This window comes from Babylonia areolata, chromosome 21 (assembly GCF_041734735.1).
Source record: "Babylonia areolata isolate BAREFJ2019XMU chromosome 21, ASM4173473v1, whole genome shotgun sequence".
Classification (NCBI taxonomy): Eukaryota; Metazoa; Mollusca; class Gastropoda; order Neogastropoda; family Buccinidae; genus Babylonia; species Babylonia areolata.
The window spans coordinates 51,102,870-51,122,988 of NC_134896.1; the positions used below are offsets into that span (position 1 = coordinate 51,102,870).

The 20,119-nt window shown below is 41.1% G+C and overlaps 1 protein-coding gene across 1 annotated transcript in view; it reads left to right on the top strand.

Moving 5' to 3' along the window:
• The window catches only part of LOC143295914 (kynurenine 3-monooxygenase-like), a 36,432-nt gene extending 16,526 nt beyond the window's left edge, over nucleotides 1-19,906 (top strand). Inside the window, exons 4-14 of the mRNA XM_076607600.1 lie at nucleotides 782-830; nucleotides 3,726-3,813; nucleotides 4,848-5,019; nucleotides 8,216-8,409; nucleotides 10,058-10,115; nucleotides 13,079-13,168; nucleotides 14,428-14,485; nucleotides 15,173-15,255; nucleotides 16,890-16,991; nucleotides 18,704-18,763; nucleotides 19,463-19,906. Of these exons, the coding sequence (XP_076463715.1) occupies nucleotides 782-830; nucleotides 3,726-3,813; nucleotides 4,848-5,019; nucleotides 8,216-8,409; nucleotides 10,058-10,115; nucleotides 13,079-13,168; nucleotides 14,428-14,485; nucleotides 15,173-15,255; nucleotides 16,890-16,991; nucleotides 18,704-18,763; nucleotides 19,463-19,624 (1,116 nt within the window). The 3' untranslated portion in view covers nucleotides 19,625-19,906. The remainder of the gene's footprint in view (nucleotides 1-781; nucleotides 831-3,725; nucleotides 3,814-4,847; nucleotides 5,020-8,215; nucleotides 8,410-10,057; nucleotides 10,116-13,078; nucleotides 13,169-14,427; nucleotides 14,486-15,172; nucleotides 15,256-16,889; nucleotides 16,992-18,703; nucleotides 18,764-19,462) is intronic.
• Nucleotides 19,907-20,119: the final 213 nt, after the last annotated feature.

Below are 20,119 nucleotides of genomic sequence, written 5' to 3' on the forward strand. Positions count from 1 at the left end.
TGATGATGATAATCATAATGATAATGATAACAGTTATGTTCTCATAGTGATGGTTATGATAATAATTATTGTTGCTTTCATTGTGTTGATACAACAACAACAACAACAACAACAACAGCAGCAATAACAATAATGACAATAACAATAACGATGATGATGATGATAATAATAACAACAACAACAACAACAATAATAATAATGATGATGATAATGATGATGATAATAATGATAATAATGATAATAATAATAATAATCTGGGAAAGCCATACAAGAGGACGGTAGAAAGCTTATGATTCACATGAGTACCAAGGCGTATAGAGTGTATATATATATATATATATATATATATATATATATATATATATATACTTTCCTAGCTGTCAATCTGACATGTGTCGAACAGATTCAGAAAAAGAAAAGAAAAAAAAAAAGAAAAAAAAAAAAAATCCAGCAAGAGTACAACACTTTAGAATGATGATCGGCTTGATTGTACAGGGAACAAAAAGTCCGAAAAGCACACCACTATAAGTGCAACCCCCCCCCCACACACACACATAGTACGCAACACACCAAGTGGGGACACCATATCTCAAAGCAGATATACTGTTTTCCTTTCTGTTCTTTCCCGTCTGCCAGAATGTTCCTGCTTGGCTATGCTCTGAGTGGTTTGTAGATTGTATTTTCTTATATATTTGACCTAATTTTTTTTTTTGTTAGTTTTATATTGCAGTTATTTTTGTTTAATTTAATTGAATTAATTGATATCTTTCTTTTTTTTCAGAACATCATGTCAGTGGACAGACGACTGCTCAACGAAGTGCTTTTAGACGGTTAGTATCATGTGGAACAGTACACGTGCAGACTTGTCCAAAAAGGTTCTTTTGGTAGATTTAAGAAATTACTTATAGATTCAAATAATTAATATTACCAATGTTGTGTAAACACAAAGAATGCAGCAAATCCCAAACATTTTCTAAATTCGACACCAGCAGCACATTCAAGACAAATTACAAGTCTAATGTATAGACTTCGTTTAAATGCCTTTCATACAAAATTTTCTAAAAATATAAAATGTATATGCGGTAAGCAAATAACTGTAAGCCATCTACTCATTCATTGTCTGAGCATAAGACAGTTACTTCCAAAAGATTTAGTTGATGACTTTTCTTCCAATATTTCATTAGCCACTGAAAAGATTTTGAATGATTATTCATTGCTTAGAATGTTTTCAGAAATTTTAAACTCCAGTCCAGTTGGTATCCTCCTTTGATGTATTATATTTAATACTGTTATTTATATTTACATTGTTGTAGGTTAATACTTGTTGATATGCATATACATATTCTCCTTCCCATGACACCTCATTCAATACACACCACAACCTCTTTAGACTTTTTCTTATAATATACTTTTCCTCTGATACATAACATGAACTTTTTTTCTTTTTTTTTTTACACTAATATTCACATGCATTCCCTTTCCTTTATACACTGCTGTACTCCTTTCCGTCTAAAAACACTTATAGTGAATAAACGTTAAACTGAAGAAAACATACACGCACATAAGTGGAGTAATGGCCTAGAGGTAACGCATCCGCTTAGGAAGTGAGAGAATCTGAGCACACTGGTTCGAATCACGGCTTAGCCGCTGATATTTTCTCCCCCTCCACTAGACCTTGAGTGGTGGTCTGGATGCTAGTCATTCGGATGAGATGATAAACCGAGGTCCCATGCGCTAGCATTCACTTTAGCGCACGTAAAAGAACCCACGGCAACAAAAGGGTTGTTCCTGTCAAATTTCTGTAGGAAAATCCACTACGATAGGAAAAAGAAATAAAACTGCATGCAGGAAAAAAATACCAAAAAAATGGGTGGCGCTGTAGTGTAGCGATGCGCTCTCCCTGGGGAGAGCAGCCCGAATTTCACACAGAGAAATCTGTTGTGATAAAAAGAAATACAAATACAAACACATACACACACACACACACACACACACACACACACACACACATGCCATTGTAACTACATGTGCATAAACACACACACATACTGACACAGTCACACACTGACAAGGGAATTAAAACTAAACCACTGTCCATAGCTTAAATCATATGAGCTGGGCATAAAATCACAGTTTGTGTTTTTCATGCAAATTTTCATTACGTTATCAATATCTTCGAGAAAGGTTCCGCAGTCAATCTGAGGTCAGCATGAAACGTAATCAAGTTTCAGTTTCAGTTTCAGTAGCTCAAGGAGGCGTCACTGCGTTCGGACAAATCCATATACGCTACACCACATCTGCCAAGCAGATGCCTGACCAGCAGCGTAACCCAACACGCTTTGTCAGGCCTTGAGAAAAAGTAAATAAAATAAAATAAAAATAAAATAAATAAATAAATAATAATATATAATTAAAAATAATAATAATAATAATGATAATAATTCTAATGAAAATAAAATAAATAAATAGATAAATAAAATAAATAAAATAAATAAATAAATAAACAAACTCATGGACATTTACCTGTTTTTAAGCCCCTTTTCCTTGACTATGTTCTCAAGGACGTTCACCTTCTTTTCTCTTTCACTCCGTTTCTTTGCTGATCAGTCTGCTATGGCAACACACTGTCAACAAAATTAATGGTAACTTCAGTCATCTGATTGCATGTACCATTCAGTCCCTTACTGAGAATATAGTTAACTCTCTCCATACGAACGGCGAAAGAGACGACGTTTAATAGCGTTTCACCCCAATTACCATCATCAAAATATTGCAAGCGAAAGGCTCTTATACTGAAGACGTGAATGTTGACAAAGAATACCACAATTCTGACGACGGAAGCTAAATGTTGGGTCATTCAGACACCCACTGGACATCCGAGGGGTCTGTGTAGAGGAGAAGAGAGGACTGGCCGTACTGAGTGAGTTAAGGAAAAGGGGTTTAAAAACAGGTAAATGTCCATGAGTTTTGTTTCTGATCGAGCTCCAAAGAATTGATGTGTGGTGGTGGTGTGTCCATCGAGATCGATGATGACCATCGTTGTCATCCAGCTGGGGGATGGGGGAGGGTGGTGGTGGGGTGGGAGGGAGGATGCTCATGAATCTATCTGTGAATGCGCAGATGGCTGAATAGTCCAATCTGCGCACGAAATGTTCGCTGACAGTTGGGGCAGACAAAGACAGGCATATCATTGTCAGGGAGCTTGTTTGCCCGTGACTTTCTGGCCTGCCTCTTCTGAACAGCTGCTGCAGTCCTGTTGGCCTCGCACAACTTGGCGCCTTTGTGCACAGCAGCGCGCCATTTGTCACGGTCCACTGCAGATTCCTCCCAGGAGTCAGGGTTGATATCAAACGCTTTCAGAGAGACTTTCAGAGTATCCTTGGATGATCATTATGACAGAAATTTGCATGAAATTTCACTCTGTGATTTTTATGCCCAGGATTTAAATGATTTGTGCGCTCACGCACATGTAGGTGCAACAGAACAAAGCCTAGGTTTGGCTGTGTATGGGGGATTCAGGATTAGTTGTCATAGAATAGAATAGAATAGAATATGTCTTTATTACTAAGTGTACCGGGGTCACAAGTCATGGGAATAAAGCCCCTGAAATGATTAGGGAGATTCATCAAAAACAGAAATAAAATGACAGATTAATCAGTTAATTATTTTTTTTTTTTTAAAGTTTATAAGGGTTTGCTAATGGAATCACTGTTCTGCTCTTGCAGCTGCTGAGCAGTACTCGAACGTGAAGACCCACTTCAACCACAAAGTCGTCAGATGTGATTTTCAAGCCGGCGAAATTGTCTTTCTCCAGTAAGTAATGAATTATGACTCTGTGATAAGTTGAAGGCATGAGGAACAGGTCTTACGCTCAAGTTAGGTTTTATTTTTGTAGAGGCATTGAAATATGTGGACTTATGTTCGTATACTGTACACACGACACACAAGAAAGGAGACTCTTCATCATTGTCACAGTTCCAGCATCGGCAGTCCACAGGGAACCATCGATGTTAGGTCGCCAGAAGGCCACACACCAGAGGAGACCCTGCACTGCTGCTGAGTCACTTCGGTGATGTTCAGTGGTGCCTGTTCTGATTTAACGTACTTAGGACACCACTTACTAAGCCCCCTACTAACGACAATAATGGCTTGGTCGCGGAGCCAGACTGAGTGAGCGTCCCTCCCAGAGTGGAGACCGCCACCACGTCCCTCAAACAACAGCCCCCCGCCATAGGTGACTTTTGTCGACATCGAGGGGTCATGTTGATTAGACATTTTTTTCGCATTGTAAGGAAGCTCAACAGCTGCAACCAGTTTCCCACCAATAGAACAGTGACTAACCTTTGCCACCTGACTGTGTTTTGAAGTGCACAAATCCATTGTGTTGTTTTGACATGAGCTGAAGCCTGTGACAGAGTGTTCTTTCTGACTTATATGGCGCTGGGGAGTGTTTTTCACATAGAAATTTGATGGGTGCAGTAATGCCGGTAATGGCGCCTGGTGGGTAAAGGGTGGAGATCTTTCAAGTCTCCCAGGTCAACATATGTACAGACCTGCAAGTGCCTGAATCCCCTTGAATCGTGAGTGTACAGCAAGCATAACATCAAATACACACATTAAAGATCCTGTAATCCATGCCAGCATTCGGTGGGTTATGGAAACAAGAACATACCCAGCATGCACTCCCCAGAAAATGGAGTATGGCTGCCAACATTGTGAGGTAAAAACGGTCCTGCACGTAAAAGCCCTCTCGTGTACATACGAGTGAACGTGGGAGTTGCAGAAGAAGAAGAAGAGACAGACAGAAATTTGGCAGTGAAAGAGTTAACGGAACCCCATGTTGACAGCGAAGGGCAAGAAGTGAAGAAGACGGTGGACCTCATCGTGGGAGCCGACGGAGCGTTCTCCGCCGTCCGTCAGCAGATGATGAAGCGACCGGAGCTGCTCTTCGACCTTCAGCAGCACTACATTCCTCACGGCTACATGGAGTTGAACATCCCGCCCACCCAGGACGGGCAGGTAGGTACTCATAGCTAGTGGAGTGATGGCCTAGAGGTAACGCGTCCACCTAGGAAGCAAGAGAATCTGAGCGACCCTGGTTCGAATCACGGCTCAGCCGCCGATATTTTCTCCCCCCTCCACTAGACCTTGAGTGGTGGTCTGGACGCTAGTCATTCGGATGAGATGATAAACCGAGGTCCCGTGTGCAGCATGCACTTAGCGCACGTAAAAGAACCCACGGCAACAAAAGTGTTGTTCGTGGCAAAATTCTGTAGAAAAATCCACTTCAATAGGAAAAAGCAAATAAAACTGCACGCAGGAAAAAGTACAAAAAAAAGGGTTGTGCTGTAGTGTAGCGACGCGCTCTCCTTGGGGAGAGCAGCCCGAATTTCACACAGAGAAATCTGTTGTGATAAAAAGAAATACAAATACAAATACATGGAGTTGACCATCCTACCCACACAGATAGGCGCTCATAGCTACACGGAGTTGACCATCGGACCCACACAGGTAGGTACTCATAGCTACATGGAGTTAACCATCCCTCCCACAGAGGAAGGTACTCATAGCTACATGGAGTTGACCATCCCACCCACACAGCTAGGTACTCATAGCTACATGGAGTTGACCATCCTGCCCACATAGATAGGTACTCATAGCTACATGGAGTTGACCATCCCACCCACACAGGTAGGTACTCATAGCTACATGGAGTTGACCATCCCACCTGCACAACTCATAGCTACATGGAGTTGACCATCGGACCCACACAGGTAGGTACTCATAGCTACATGGAGTTGACCATCCCTCCCACACAGGTAGGTACTCATAGCTACATGGAGTTGACCATCCCTCCCACAGAGGTAGGTACTCATAGCTACATGGAGTTGACCATCCCTCCCACACAGGTAGGTACTCATAGCTACATGGAGTTGACCATCCCACCCGCACAACTCATAGCTACATGGAGTTGACCATCCCACCCACACAGATGGGTACTCATAGCTACATGGAGTTGACCATCGGACCCACACAGGTAGGTACTCATAGCTACATGGAGCTGACCATCCTACACACACAGTTAGGTACTCATAGCTACATGGAGTTGACCATCCCTCCCACACAGGTAGGTACTCATAGCTACATAGAGTTGACCATCCCACCCACACAGGTAGGTACTCATAGCTACATAGAGTTGACCATCCCACCCACACAGGTAGGTACTCATAGCTACATGGAGTTGACCATCCCACCTGCACAGGTAGGTACTCATAGCTACATAGAGTTGACCATCCCTCCCACACAGGTAGGTACTCATAGCTACATGGAGTTGACCATCCCGACCACACAGGTAGGTACTCATAGCTATATGGAGTTGACCATCCCGACCACACAGGTAGGTACTCATAGCTACATGGAGTTGACCATCCCTCCCACACAGGTAGGTACTCATAGCCACATGGAGTTGACCATCGGACCCACACGGCTAGGTACTCCTAGCTACATGGAGCTGACCATCCTACCCACATGGCTAGGTATTCATAGCTACATGGAGTTGAACATCCCACCCACATGGCTGGGTACTCATAGCTACATGGAGTTGACCATCCCGACCACACAGGTAGGTACTCATAGCTACATGGAGTTGACCATCCCTCCCACACAGGTAGGTACTCATAGCTACATGGAGTTGACCATCCGACCACACAGGTAGGTACTCATAGCTACATGGAGTTGACCGTCCTACCCGCACAGGTAGGTACTCATAGCTACATGGAGTTGACCATCCCTCCCACACAGCTAGGTACTCATAGCTACATGGAGTTGACCATCCCGACCACAGAGGTAGGTACTCATAGCTACATGGAGCTGACCATCCTACACACACAGGTAGGTACTCCTAGCTACATGGAGTTGACCATCCCTCCCACACAGCTAGGTACTCATAGCTACATGGAGTTGACCATCCCACCCACACAGGTAGGTACTCATAGCTACATGGAGTTGACCATCGGACCCACACAGGTAGGTACTCATAGCTACATGGAGTTGACCATCCCACCCACACAGCTAGGTACTCATAGCTACATGGAGTTGACCATCCCGACCACACAGGTAGGTACTCATAGCTACATGGAGTTGACCATCCCTCCCACACAGGTAGGTACTCATAGCTACATGGAGTTGACCATCCCGACCACACAGGTAGGTACTCATAGCTACATGGAGTTGACCATCCTACACACACAGGTAGGTACTCCTAGCTACATGGAGCTGACCATCCTACACACACAGCTAGGTACTCATAGCTACATGGAGTTGACCATCCCACCCACACCATAGACATTTCTCCCAACGGGTGCAGTAGCTGAATGGTTAAAGCATTGGACTTCCAATCTGAGGGCCCCAGGTTCGAATCTCGGTGACGGCGCTTGGTGGGTAAAGGGTGGAGATTTTTCTGATCTCCCAGGTCAACCATATGTTGCAGACCTGCTAGTGCCTGAACCCCCCTTCATGTGTTCACGCACGCAGATGATCAGATACGCACGTTAAAAATCCTGTAATCCGTGTCAGCGTTCGGTGGGTTATGGAAACAAGAACATACCCAGGGTGCTTACCCCCCCAAAAAATTAGCATGGCTGCTTACATGGCGGGGTAAATAAAGAGAATGGTCATATATGAAAAATGCTACATGTCTGTCTGAGTGTATATGCGTGCGTGCCTGAGATCTGATTGAATGACACAGGAAACGAATGATGAGCGCCCAATGGCAGCCATCTGTCGGCTGTAGCAAGGTGGGCAGCCTGTTGTGCAAAATGACCCCATGTTTGTAAAGCGCATCAAGCTTGGTCTCTGACCGAGGATAGGCGCTGTATAAGTATCCATATCATTATCATCATCAACTTTTTATTTTTATTTATTTATTTATTTATTTATTTATTTATTTTTATTATTATTATTACTACTACTACCTTTTTCTATATTATAATTATTATTTATTTATGTAAACTTATCTATTATTTATTCCCCCCCTTTTTTTTTCTTTTTTTTTTCTCAAGGCCTGACTAAGCGCGTTGGGTTACGCTGCTGGTCAGGCATCTGCTTGGCAGATGTGGTGTAGCGTATATGGTTTTGTCCGAACGTAGTGACGCCTCCTTGAGCTACTGAAACTGAAACTGAAAACTCATCAACTCCTACCTCTCAATGTTTGCAGTTTGCCATGGGGGTGAACCACCTGCACATCTGGCCCAGGAACGACTTCATGATGATCGCTCTGCCCAACCTTGACAAGTCGTACACCACCACCCTCTTCATGCCCTTTGACAAGTTTAACTCTCTCCAGACGGAAGACCAGCTCTTGGGCTTCTTTCGTGAAACCTTTCCGGACTCCTTGCCGCTGCTTGGAGAGTAAGGCCTCAGTCGTTGTCAAAATGGAGATTTTTTTTTCTTTCTTTTTTTTTTTTTTTTTTTTTTTTTTTTTTTTGTGTACATTTGGCCGGTCATAAATTGAATCACTAGGAGAGAGGGTAAGGCTTCCGTCATTGTCAAAAGGAAGAAGTCTTTTTTTTTTTTTTCAGTAGATTAGCTATAAATTGAATCACTAGGAGGAAGGGTAAGGCTTCCGTCATTGTCAAAAGGAAGAAGTCTTTTTTTTTTTGTTATCAGTAGACTAGCCATAAATTATCACTAGGAGGGAGGGTAAGGCTTCTATTATTGTCAAAAGGAAGAAGTCTTTTCTTTTTTTTCTTTTTTTCTGTAGACTAGCAATAAATTGAATCACTAGGAGGAAGGTTAAGGCTTCCATCATTGTCAGAAGGAAGAAGTCTTTTTTCAAAAAACTAGCAGTAAGTGAATCATTGGAGTAAGGCTGTGACCGAAGAAATCTTTATGCAACAGACTGGCAAGAATTGAATCATTAGGGAGAAAGGCTTCAGTCATTGTCAAAATAAGTCTTTTTTTCTGAATAGACTACTGGTAATTGAATCATTTGGGAGAGTAAGGCTTCCGTCGTTGTCAAACAGAAAAAAAAAGGTTTCTGAATTGGCTAGCAACAGTTGAACCATTAGGTGAAAGTAAAACTTCAGTAGTTGTCAAAATGAAAGTCTTCTTCCAGTAGACTAGCAATGACTGAATCATTGTGGAAGAGTAAGGCTTTGAGCATTGTCAAACAGAAGAACTCTTCTCCAATAGACAGGCAATAATTGAATCATTATGAAGAGTAACGCTTCAATCAGTGTCAAACAGAAAAAGTTTTGTTTTGTTTTTCCAATAGAAGTAATTGAATCAAATTATCTTACCAAGTTTGGAGCAAGCAACTACATTGGAATTTTTCATGGATGTAGACTTCAATCTATCCTATGTCTCTGTCTCTATCTCTCTTTCTCAGACACACACATACACACAGACAGACACACACATGCACACACACACACACACTTGACGAAGCGAAAGAGGAAGTTCATTCCAAATGCAAGGCCCAGAGACAGAAAAAGAATGGTGGCCAACAGTCGAGAGTTTGAATCTGGGTATGCGTAAATAGAGTGGATCTGAAGCTGATCGTAGTGAGCGAGATGGAGTGTAGAGGTGAAGGCAGCCACAGAGATAGGAAAGGGCTGATTTGTGAATACATTTGTAGCATAGAGTGCTGATCTTGTACTTTATTCGGTGTGAGACAGGGAGCCAGTGGAGATGTTGCAAAAGAGGAGTGATGTGCTCAGATCTTTTCTTTCTGAGGACGAGTCGGGCAGCAGAATTTTGTAAGCGCTGAAGGGACTGAATCAGATGAAGCAGGCAAACCAGACAATAGAGTTACAGTAGTCAAGGCGAGAGAGAATGAGAGAAACGACAAGTCTAGATGTTGCGTCAATGGACAGATATTTCCGGATGGAAATCCCAGCGTACCAGGCCTTCCTGTCTGGTCTGCAACCTGAAAATTGGGAGGCCTTGTTTGTTGATCTTTTTCAATTTAAAAAAAAATATATATATATATTTGTTTTAGTTTGGAAGTGATTTTTGATTTGCAGTAATAACAGCCCTTTTACTTGTGTCTTTTCAGGAGCAGCTTAAAGAAGACCTTCTTCCAAAGCAAGGCTTTGCCACTGGTCACAGTCAAGGTATTTATTTAAATGGTGTGAAGTTAGATTTTTGATTTGAGTTTTGTTATGATCAAACAGTGAAAACTTTTGTTTTCTTCAGGTTCTTTATGCACGGACCATGTCAAAATGTGGCAAGGACTGCATCTTTTTTTTATTTTTTTTTTATTTTATTTTTTTCATTTTGATTGTTGAGATTTTATTTGATTATTTGATTTTATTTTTTTCTTTTTATATATATATATATATAACAGGGTTTGATTCATAGTAATTTCTCAGTCTTTTACCATCAGTTAATCAAATGTTAGCAACGGTGTTAACTGCAGAACTGTTTTTTTTGGGTGTGTGTGTGAGGGGGAGTGGGGGGGGGGATGGAGGTGGGGAGGCTTTATGATTGAGATCTTGATACTTTCTCTATGCACAACCTTTTTTTTTTTTTTTTTTTTTTAATAATTTTTTTTTTGTACCTTCCCCAGCTTCTGCTCCAATTGAGTGGCATTACTCTAGTGCCATTATCATAGTATTATTTACTTTTGTGAATTGTGTCTTCTCAAAATGTTGGAATATTTGTTGATATTCATTTATAAGAAACATTTACCAAGTTGTGCCGCAGTTCCACTTTATAGTTGTTGGGTTTTTTTCTGTCTGCTTTTTAAAAAAAAAAAATTTTTTTTTAGGTTCAGGTGTCAGAAAAGATTTGTTGTTTGTTTGACATCATACTGTATTTGGGGAGGGGTGGGTGGGCAGGGGTGGGATGTGCGTGTGTGTGTGTGTGGGGGGATTTTCTGACATTATCTCATTCGGATGAGACGATATACAGAGGTCCCGTGTGCAGCATGCACTTAGCGCACGTAAAAGAACCCACGGCAACAAAAGGGTTGTTCCTGGCAAAATTCTGTAGAAAAATCCACTGCGATAGGAAAAACAAATAAAACTGCACGCAGGAAAAAAAACCAAAAAAAATGGGTGGCGCTGTAATGTAGCGATGTGCTCTCCCTGGGGAGAGCAGCCCGAATTTCACACAGAGAAATCTGTTGTGATAAAAAGAAATACAAATACAAAATAGAGGAAGGATTCTGCTTAATGAAACTCATATATATATATATATATATATATATATATGGATAGATGGACAGAGGTGGATGTTGAATTGAGGGGAACAAGACAAACGTATGGTGAAAGGAAAGATGAGTGTTGCTGTTTATAAATGACTGTGAGTAGAATCAAAAAAAATGTGAAAGAGTTGAAGACATGTTCCCCCGGTGATGTGAGTAGAATCAAAATGAACGTGAAACAGTTGAAGACATGTTCCCCCGGTGATGTGAGTAGAATCAAAATGAATGTGAAAGAGTTGAAGACATGTTCCCCCGGTGATGTGAGTAGAATATAAAATGAATGTGAAACAGTTGAAGACATGTTCCCCCGGTGATGTGAGTAGAATCAAAATGAATGTGAAAGAGTTGAAGACATGTTCCCCCGGTGATGTGAGTAGAATCAAAATGAATGTGAAAGAGTTGAAGACATGTTCCCCCGGTGATGTGAGCAGAATCAAAATGAATGTGAAACAGTTGAAGACATGTTCCCCCGGTGATGTGAGTAGAATATAAAATGAATGTGAAAGAGTTGAAGACATGTTCCCCCGGTGATGTGAGTAGAATATAAAATGAATGTGAAACAGTTGAAGACATGTTCCCCCGGTGATGTGAGTAGAATATAAAATGAATGCGAAAGAGTTGAAGACATGTTCCCCCGGTGATGTGAGTAGAATCAAAATGAATGTGAAAGAGTTGAAGACATGTTCCCCCGGTGATGTGAGTAGAATATAAAATGAATGTGAAAGAGTTGAAGACATGTTCCCCCGGTGATGTGAGTAGAATATAAAATGAACGTGAAACAGTTGAAGACATGTTCCCCCGGTGATGTGAGTAGAATCAAAATGAATGTGAAAGAGTTGAAGACATGTTCCCCCGGTGATGTGAGTAGAATATAAAATGAATGTGAAAGAGTTGAAGACATGTTCCCCCGGTGATGTGAGTAGAATATAAAATGAATGTGAAAGAGTTGAAGACATGTTCCCCCGGTGATGTGAGTAGAATATAAAATGAATGTAAAGAGTTAAAAAAACATGTTCCCAATGACTCTACCTGACTCAGTTTTGTTTAAGTAAGACTTATTTCAATCATGCTAAAAACAAAAAAACACAAAACAACAATAACAACAAGAGAGGCAAGGCCTTCAAGACTCACTTGTGATAAATTAAGTCCCCTAGCATTAATTACAGAGTAATTTCCCTTTTTTACTATCTGCACCAAAACGTTTGCAAAATAAATACAAATTCCATTCTTAGCAAAAGAAGTTCCTGTTTGAACAAAAAAATGATAATAATGACTCCTCTTGTTGTTGTGTCAGAATAAAAGGTCAAAGTGCCAAGTTTAGAGAATACAAAAAATATAGATATAACAGTAAATGCAGTTTGCATATAATTAGGCTTCTTTTTTATTTGTTTGTGCCCATCCCAGAGGTGCAATATTGTTTTAAACAAGATGACTGGAAAGAACAGAATTTTTCCTATTTTTATGCCAAATTTGGTGTCAACTGACAAAGTATTTGCAGAGAAAATGTCAGTGTTAAAGTTTACCACGGACACACACACACACACACACACACACACAGACAACCGAACACCGGGTTAAAACATAGACTCACTTTGTTTACACAAGTGAGTCAAAAAAGGCTATGCTTGAATTGTAATACCCCCAAAACAAGCATATTCTATTGTCACGAATAGGATTGCTGTTACATATCAAAATGTAACAAATATCCAGGCTCACACCTTCCGCTGCCATTTCCGACCAGGGAAAATAAAAGAAATCATTTTTCATCTTCCTTTCTTGCACTTTTTTTGTTGTTGTATTTTTGTATTTTGTATTTTGCACAAGGAAGTGGAATAAACAGGTGATGATTGTTTCCGTGTGTGTGCTCAGTGTCACCCCTACCACGTGGGGAACAAGGCTGTGATCATCGGGGACGCGGCCCACGCTATGGTGCCCTTCTATGGGCAGGGCATGAACTGCGTGAGTCAGTTAATGCTTGTCTCTGTGTCTGTGTGTGTGTGTGTGTGTGGGTCTGTGTGTGTGTGTCTGTGTGTGTGTGTGTGTGTCTGTGTGTGTGTGTCTGTGTGTGTGTGTGTGTGTGTGTCTGTGTGTGTGTGTGTGTGTGTGTCTGTGTGTGTGTGTGTGTGTGTGTGTCTGTGTGTGTGTGTCTGTGTGTGTGTGTCTGTGTGTGTGTCTGTGTGTGTGTGTGTGTGTCTGTGTGTGTGTGTGTGTGTCTGTGTGTGTGTGTCTGTGTGTGTGTGTCTGTCTGTGTGTGTCTGAGTGTGTGTGTGTGTGTGTGTGTCTGTGTGTGTGTCTGTCTGTGTGTGTCTGAGTGTGTGTGTGTGTGTGTCTGTGTGTGTGTCTGTGTGTGTCTGTGTGTGTGTGTCTGTGTGTGTGTGTCTGTCTGTGTGTGTCTGAGTGTGTGTGTGTGTGTGTGTGTCTGTGTGTGTGTCTGTGTGTGTGTGTCTGAGTGTGTGTGTGTGTGTGTGTGTCTGTGTGTGTGTCTGTGTGTGTGTGTCTGAGTGTGTGTGTGTGTGTGTGTGTGTCTGTGTGTGTGTGTGTGTGCAATGTGGGGGATGTGGGTATAGTGTGTGTGATGGTATTTTCCGTGTGCTGTGTGTTAATGTTGGTTGGTCTATAGATCTACTTTGTAATCATTCGTTATTTTTTTTTTTGCCTTTTTATTATCATATTCTGAAGAGTAAAAATTGGTTTGTGTGTGATTGACATGTTATTGTAAAGTGCTTTGAGCTGTTTGAAAGTGCTATATAAATGTACTATGTTTGTAATTATCATCATTTAAGCCATTTCCAGGTGGCACACTGAAAAGTAAAAAACAACAACAACAAAAACCAAAACAACCAAACAAGGAGAAAAAAAACAACTAATCTAACCAAAGGGACACAATCCATCTTCCAGAGAGTGTGGTTCACTAGTTGTGGTTGCTTCCCTTTACACCTGTCCTCGAGACAGATGATATAAAAATGCATTGTGTGTGCCTGATGATTGTGTATATATGTGTGTGATAATTGCGTTTGACCAAACACATCAGTATAAAATAGAATGTGATGCGTCCAGTAAGGTCTAACAGCCTGGATGTTAGATCATACTGGTGTTTGTCAGAGTTGTAATTTGTGTGTGTGTGTGTGTGTGTGTGTGCCTGTGCATGTGTGTGTGCATGTGCGTGTGTGTGTGCGTGTGCGTGTGTGTGTGTGTGTGGCTTCCTTGGTTGTTTTCAGGGGTTTGAAGACTGCATTGTTCTGGACAGCATGTTGGAGGAGTACAACAATGACTTTGGTGAGTTGGGTGGCGTGTGTTTGATAAAGTGTGCTTTAATTACACGTACTTAACCGTGACCCAACTAGTGCCGACTCCGGCAGGGGTCTGACATTCCTGTCCTACTATCCGCCTATGCAGAGAAAACGAAAGCAACTACAGCCGATAACCTCCCGGAAGTAGGTAACCTCCCCTTTGGGTGGCATGTGTTTGATAAAGTGTGTTATGATAATGATAATGATAATAAGAACAACAGTAATAAGAACAACAACAACAACAATGGTAATAATAACAACAACAAGAGTAATGATGATAATGATGATGACGATGATGTTTTGGTGCAGATAGTAAAAAAAGGGAAATTACTCTGTAATTAATGCTAGGGGACGTAATTTATCACAAGTGAGTCTTGAAGGCCTTGCCTCTCTTGTTTTTATTATAGTGGAGAGTGTCTTGCCCGTGTGACATCCCCACTCTCACAGCCAAGAAGGTTTTTGGACAGTCTGCGTTGGGATGGTTCCCAAAGCATAATTCATCCTTAATTCACAGTTTGTGCATTCTAAGATTAGCTGAAGATCATTAATAAGTTGTTTTATTATTCTCTTTATTCTGTTCTCTACGTTTTGTAATTCTTCCTTAATTTTCAGTTTGTGCATTCAAATCAGCTTAAGATCAGTGATAAATTGCTTTATTTTCTGTTTTACACAGCTAAAGCTCTCCCTGCCTACACTGAGTTGAGAAATCCTGATGCCAAAGCCATCTGTGATCTGGCATTGTACAATTACATTGAGGTGAGTGTGTGTGTGTGTCTGTGTGTGTGTGTGCATACGTACCCAGCATGCACCCCCCCCCCCCCCCCCCACCCCTGAAAAACGGAGTATGGCTGTCTACATGGCAGGGTAAAAGCGGTCATACACGTAAAAGCCCACTCATGAATATGCGAGTGAACGTGGGAGTTGCAGCCCACGAAGAAGAAGAAGAAGATGAGGACTTCCATTTTCTTCTTCTTCTTCTGCGTTCACTCGTATGCACACGAGTGGGCTTTTACGTGTATGACCATTTTTTACCCCGCCATATAGGCAGCCATACTCCGTTTTCAGGGGTGTGCATGCTGGGTATGTTCTTGTTTCCATAACCCACCGAACGCTGACATGGATTACAGGATCTTTAGCGTGCGTATTTGATCTTCTGCTTGCATATACACACGAAGGGGGTTCAGGCACTAGCAGGTCTGCACATACGTTGACGTGGGAGATCGTAAAAATCTCCACCCTTCACCCACCAGGCGCCGTCACCGTGATTCGAACCCGGGACCCTCAGATTGACAGTCCAACGATTTAACCACTCGGCTATTCCGCCCGTCCGAGACTTCCATCAACTGCAGCTTGTTTCTGTTCTAAAAAGAAGAAAAAAAATGGATAAGTAGTGTCTGTGAACGTGTTAAGGCCAGACACAGTAGTACAAAAACGTATGAAATAAATTTGAAGTTTATGGCTTTCTGTGACATGGTATGCAAAGATATTGGACTAGACATGTCTAAAAAAAGTCATTTTGTGCAAATTGTCATGACGGTTTCCATGGAAACGAATCCAAAATGGCCGACAAACAAAAAAATTAAAAGCTTAGAACTTTGGTACCTTTATTTTATTTGATTTGTTTGTATTTATTCTTTATTATAGTGCAGTGGTATTTTGGAATTTGAATAAATACTTTTTTTTTCTTTTTTTTTTTTCTTTTTTTTTAATGTGTATAAATTCCTTGACATTTTTTTTTTCAAATGAGTGTATATTCATTCTTTTACTAGTACTATACAAACCACCGCACTATGATAAAGATGAATACATAAAGAAAGAAAGTACCAAGTTTGAACTTGCTATCTTTTAAAGTTTTTGAGCATTAGCATTTTGAAAAATGATATTACGAGGACAGAACACAAAACTGAGAAAACAGGAAAAGAAAGAGATGTGCTTGTACTCACAAGAAATCACACATGTTGATGCTGTTTGAAGCTTTATTTAAGTGAACATAGTACCCAGGTGAAACGGACTATAAAGATTAGATGTTGAAGAAGCAAAGTATGCGAAAAAACGAAAATCACAAAAAAATCATCATTTTGGTCAAAATTTCACTACCGTGTCTGGCCTTAACTCTCTCCATACGAACGGCGAAAGAGATGACATTAACAGCGTTTCATCCCAATTACCATCATCAAAATATTGCAAGCGGAACGCTGTTATACTGAAGAGGTAAATGTTGACAAAGAATACCACAGTTCTGACGACGGAAGCTAAAGGTTGGGTCATTCAGACACCCACTGGACGTCCGAGGGGTCTGTGTAGAGGAGAAGAGAGGACTGGCCATACTGAGTGAGTTAACATGTCCAAATGACCCACCTGGTTTGATGTGAAGGTTGTTTTGATTTCAGATGAGGGCCTCTGTCAACTCCCGCTTGTTTCTGTTCCGTAAAAAACTGGACAACCTCCTGCACTGGGCTTTCCCATCCTTCTGGGTTCCTCTGTACACTTCGGTGAGTGTGTGTGTGTGTGTTGGGTGTGTGTGTGTGTTGGGTGTGTGTTGGGTGTGTGTGTGTGTGTTGGGTGTGTGTGTGTGTGTTGGGTGTGTGTGTGTGTGTGTTGGGTGTGTGTGTGTGTTGGGTGTGTGTGTGTGTGTGTGTGTTGGGTGTGTGTGTGTGTGTTGGGTGTGTGTGTGTGTTGGGTGTGTGTGTGTGTGTTGGGTGTGTGTGTTGGGTGTGTGTGTGTTGGGTGTGTGTGTGTGTTGGGTGTGTGTGTGTGTGTTGGGTGGGTGTGTGTGTGTTGGGTGTGTGTGTTGTGTGTGTGTGTGTTGGGTGTGTGTGTGTGTTGGGTGTGTGTGTGTGTGTGTTGGGTGTGTGTGTGTGTGTTGGATGTGTGTGTGTGTGTGTTGGGTGTGTGTGAGTGTGTGTGTGTTGGGTGTGTGTGTGTGTGTTGGGTGTGTGTGTGTGTGTTGGGTGTGTGTGTGTGTGTTGGGTGTGTGTGTGTGTGTTGGGTGTGTGTGTGTGTTGGGTGTGTGTGTGTGTGTGTGTGTGTATGTGTGTGTTGGGTGTGTGTGTGTGTGTTGGGTGTGTGTGTGTGTTGGGTGTGTGTGTGTGTGTGTGTGTTGGGTGTGTGTGTGTTGGGTGTGTGTGTGTGTTTCAAATAATAATCTACAGAAGTAGTAGTGCATACAATATTTGATTATTGATCATTTTTTTTGTCCTAATCCCGCTTCCCCTGTCCTGCCTCTCACACACACCCTTCCAACATTATGTTTTTTCTTTCTCCAATCACGGACACTCACCCTTCTCCATTTTACATTTTGTACTCTTATCTTTTCCACATTCTGTTCTCTCTCTCTGTGTTCCTTTCTTATGCCCCCACCCCCCTCCACACACACACACACCCACACACACCTTGCCCTCCACTTCACCCACCCCCACTTTTCATTTGAATATACAGAAATGTCAATTTCTAATGAATAATAACAATCATCATTATGATAGAAATGATAATCATCCAAATGATGATAATAATATCTTTTATTTTCAGTCTAATATCATCATCTTAGACGAACAGACTATAAATAAATAAATAAATGAACAAAACGAAGAACCAAAAACTTGAACATTTTGCATCTTAAGGAGAGGGAGCCAGATAAACAAAATAACACGTGGGGGGTCGCTGGTGCTCAACAGCCTGACACTTCAGATTCCAGATACATTCATCCTACTTTCATCCGACAGCACTCTCTCTACAAATTCCGAGAGAATGATAATAACAATCATCATTATGATAAAAATGATAATAATCCAAATAATAATAATATTATTTATTTTCAGTCTAATATCATCATCTTAGATGAACATATTTTCAGTCTAATATCATCATCTTAGATGAACATATTTTCAGTCTAATATCATCATTTTAGATGAACAGACTATGAATAAATAAATGAACGAACGTAGTGAGCGAATGAGCATATGCGAGCACACGAGTGCTTGTTGTTTTGCATGCCATTCATAACTCTTGTGTGTGATTTTTTTTTTTTTTTTTTTTTTTTTTTTTTTATAGAGAAGTTACCCAAGATCAAAACAAGACAACAAACACATCCCATCACACATATCAGTGATTTTGAAGACATTTTGTTGGGAGTATTACCAATGTGTACATTTTTTGAGCACCGTCGTTTGGAAGCTACACAGTGTGTTTGTACCAATTCCTGCAGGTGTCCTTTTCAAGAATGCGTTACCACCAGTGCATCGCCAACAGGGCTTGGCAAGACAAGGTGAGGTTTTTTTTGTTTTTTTTTAACAACTCCTCTTTTCTGTTACATTCCATTTTGTTGACTCACTTGTGTAAACAAAGTGAGTCTATGTTTTAACCCGGTGTTCGGTTGTCTGTGTGTGTGTGTGTGTGTCTGTGTGTCCGTGGTAAACTTTAACATTGACATTTTCTCTGCAAATACTTTGTCAGCTGACACCAAATTAGGCATAAAAATAGGAAAAATTCAGTTCTTTCCAGTCATTTTGTTTAAAACAATATTGCACCTTTGGGATGGGCACAAAAAAATAAATAATGAAGCCTGATTATATGCAAACTGCATTTACTGTTATATTTATATTTTTTGTATTCTCTGAACTTGGCACTTTGATCTGATATTCTGACCCAACAACAAGAGCAGTCATTATGATCATTTTTTGTTCAAACAGGAACTTCTTTTGCTAAGCATGGAAGTTTTATTTATTTTGCAAACGTTTTGGTGCAAATAGTAAAAAAGGGAAATTACTCTGTAATTAATGCTAGGGGACTTAATTCGCTTTAACTGATCTTTCTCATCTTAAACATTACATTTTGAAATTATACTCAATACATAAAAAGCTTGGATTTGTGTATCACAAGTGAGTCTTGAAGGCCTTGCCTCTCTTGTTTATTTTTTTTATTCCACCCCCACCATCCCACCCTCCCGCTTCCTTCCTTTCTTCAGATTCTCACCAACATCTGTCTGGGTGCCGGCGGTGCGCTGGCGGCCAGCGTGCTCGTCGCACTGTACACACAGATGGGGAGCCGGGGCAACGGCGCTCTTCCACAGCTGGTGTCGCAGCTCAGCGGAGCGCTCTCCTCCCTGGCACAGAGAGTTTTCCCCTAACGCTTTGGCGGTCTGTCTGTCTGTCTGTCTGCGGAATGCAGCTGCCTTACCGTCTAGAGCAGCAGAGGTGTATTATTGCCTCTTTTTTTTTTCTTTTTTTTTTATGAAGCCTGAATTTGGATTTGGTTGGGTGGGGTTCGGAGAGTATGTTTGAAAACTTGTTGACATCATGCTTTGTTGTTTTGGTTTCACGTTTTGTGTTTGTTGTGTTGTTGTTTTGGTTCACGTTTTGTGTTTGTTGTGTTGTTGTTGTTTTGGTTCACGTTTTGTGTTTGTTGTGGTGTTGTTGTTGCTTTGGTTCACGTTTTGTGTTTGTTGTGGTGTTGTTGTCGTTTTGCTTCACGTTTTGTGTTTGTTCTGTTATTTTGCTTCACATTTTGTGTTTGTTGTTATGCTTCATGTTTTGTGTTTGTTGTGTTGTTGTTGTTGTTTTGGTTCACGTTTTGTGTTTGTTGCGTTGTTGTTGTTTTACTTCACGTTTCATGTTTGTTGTCT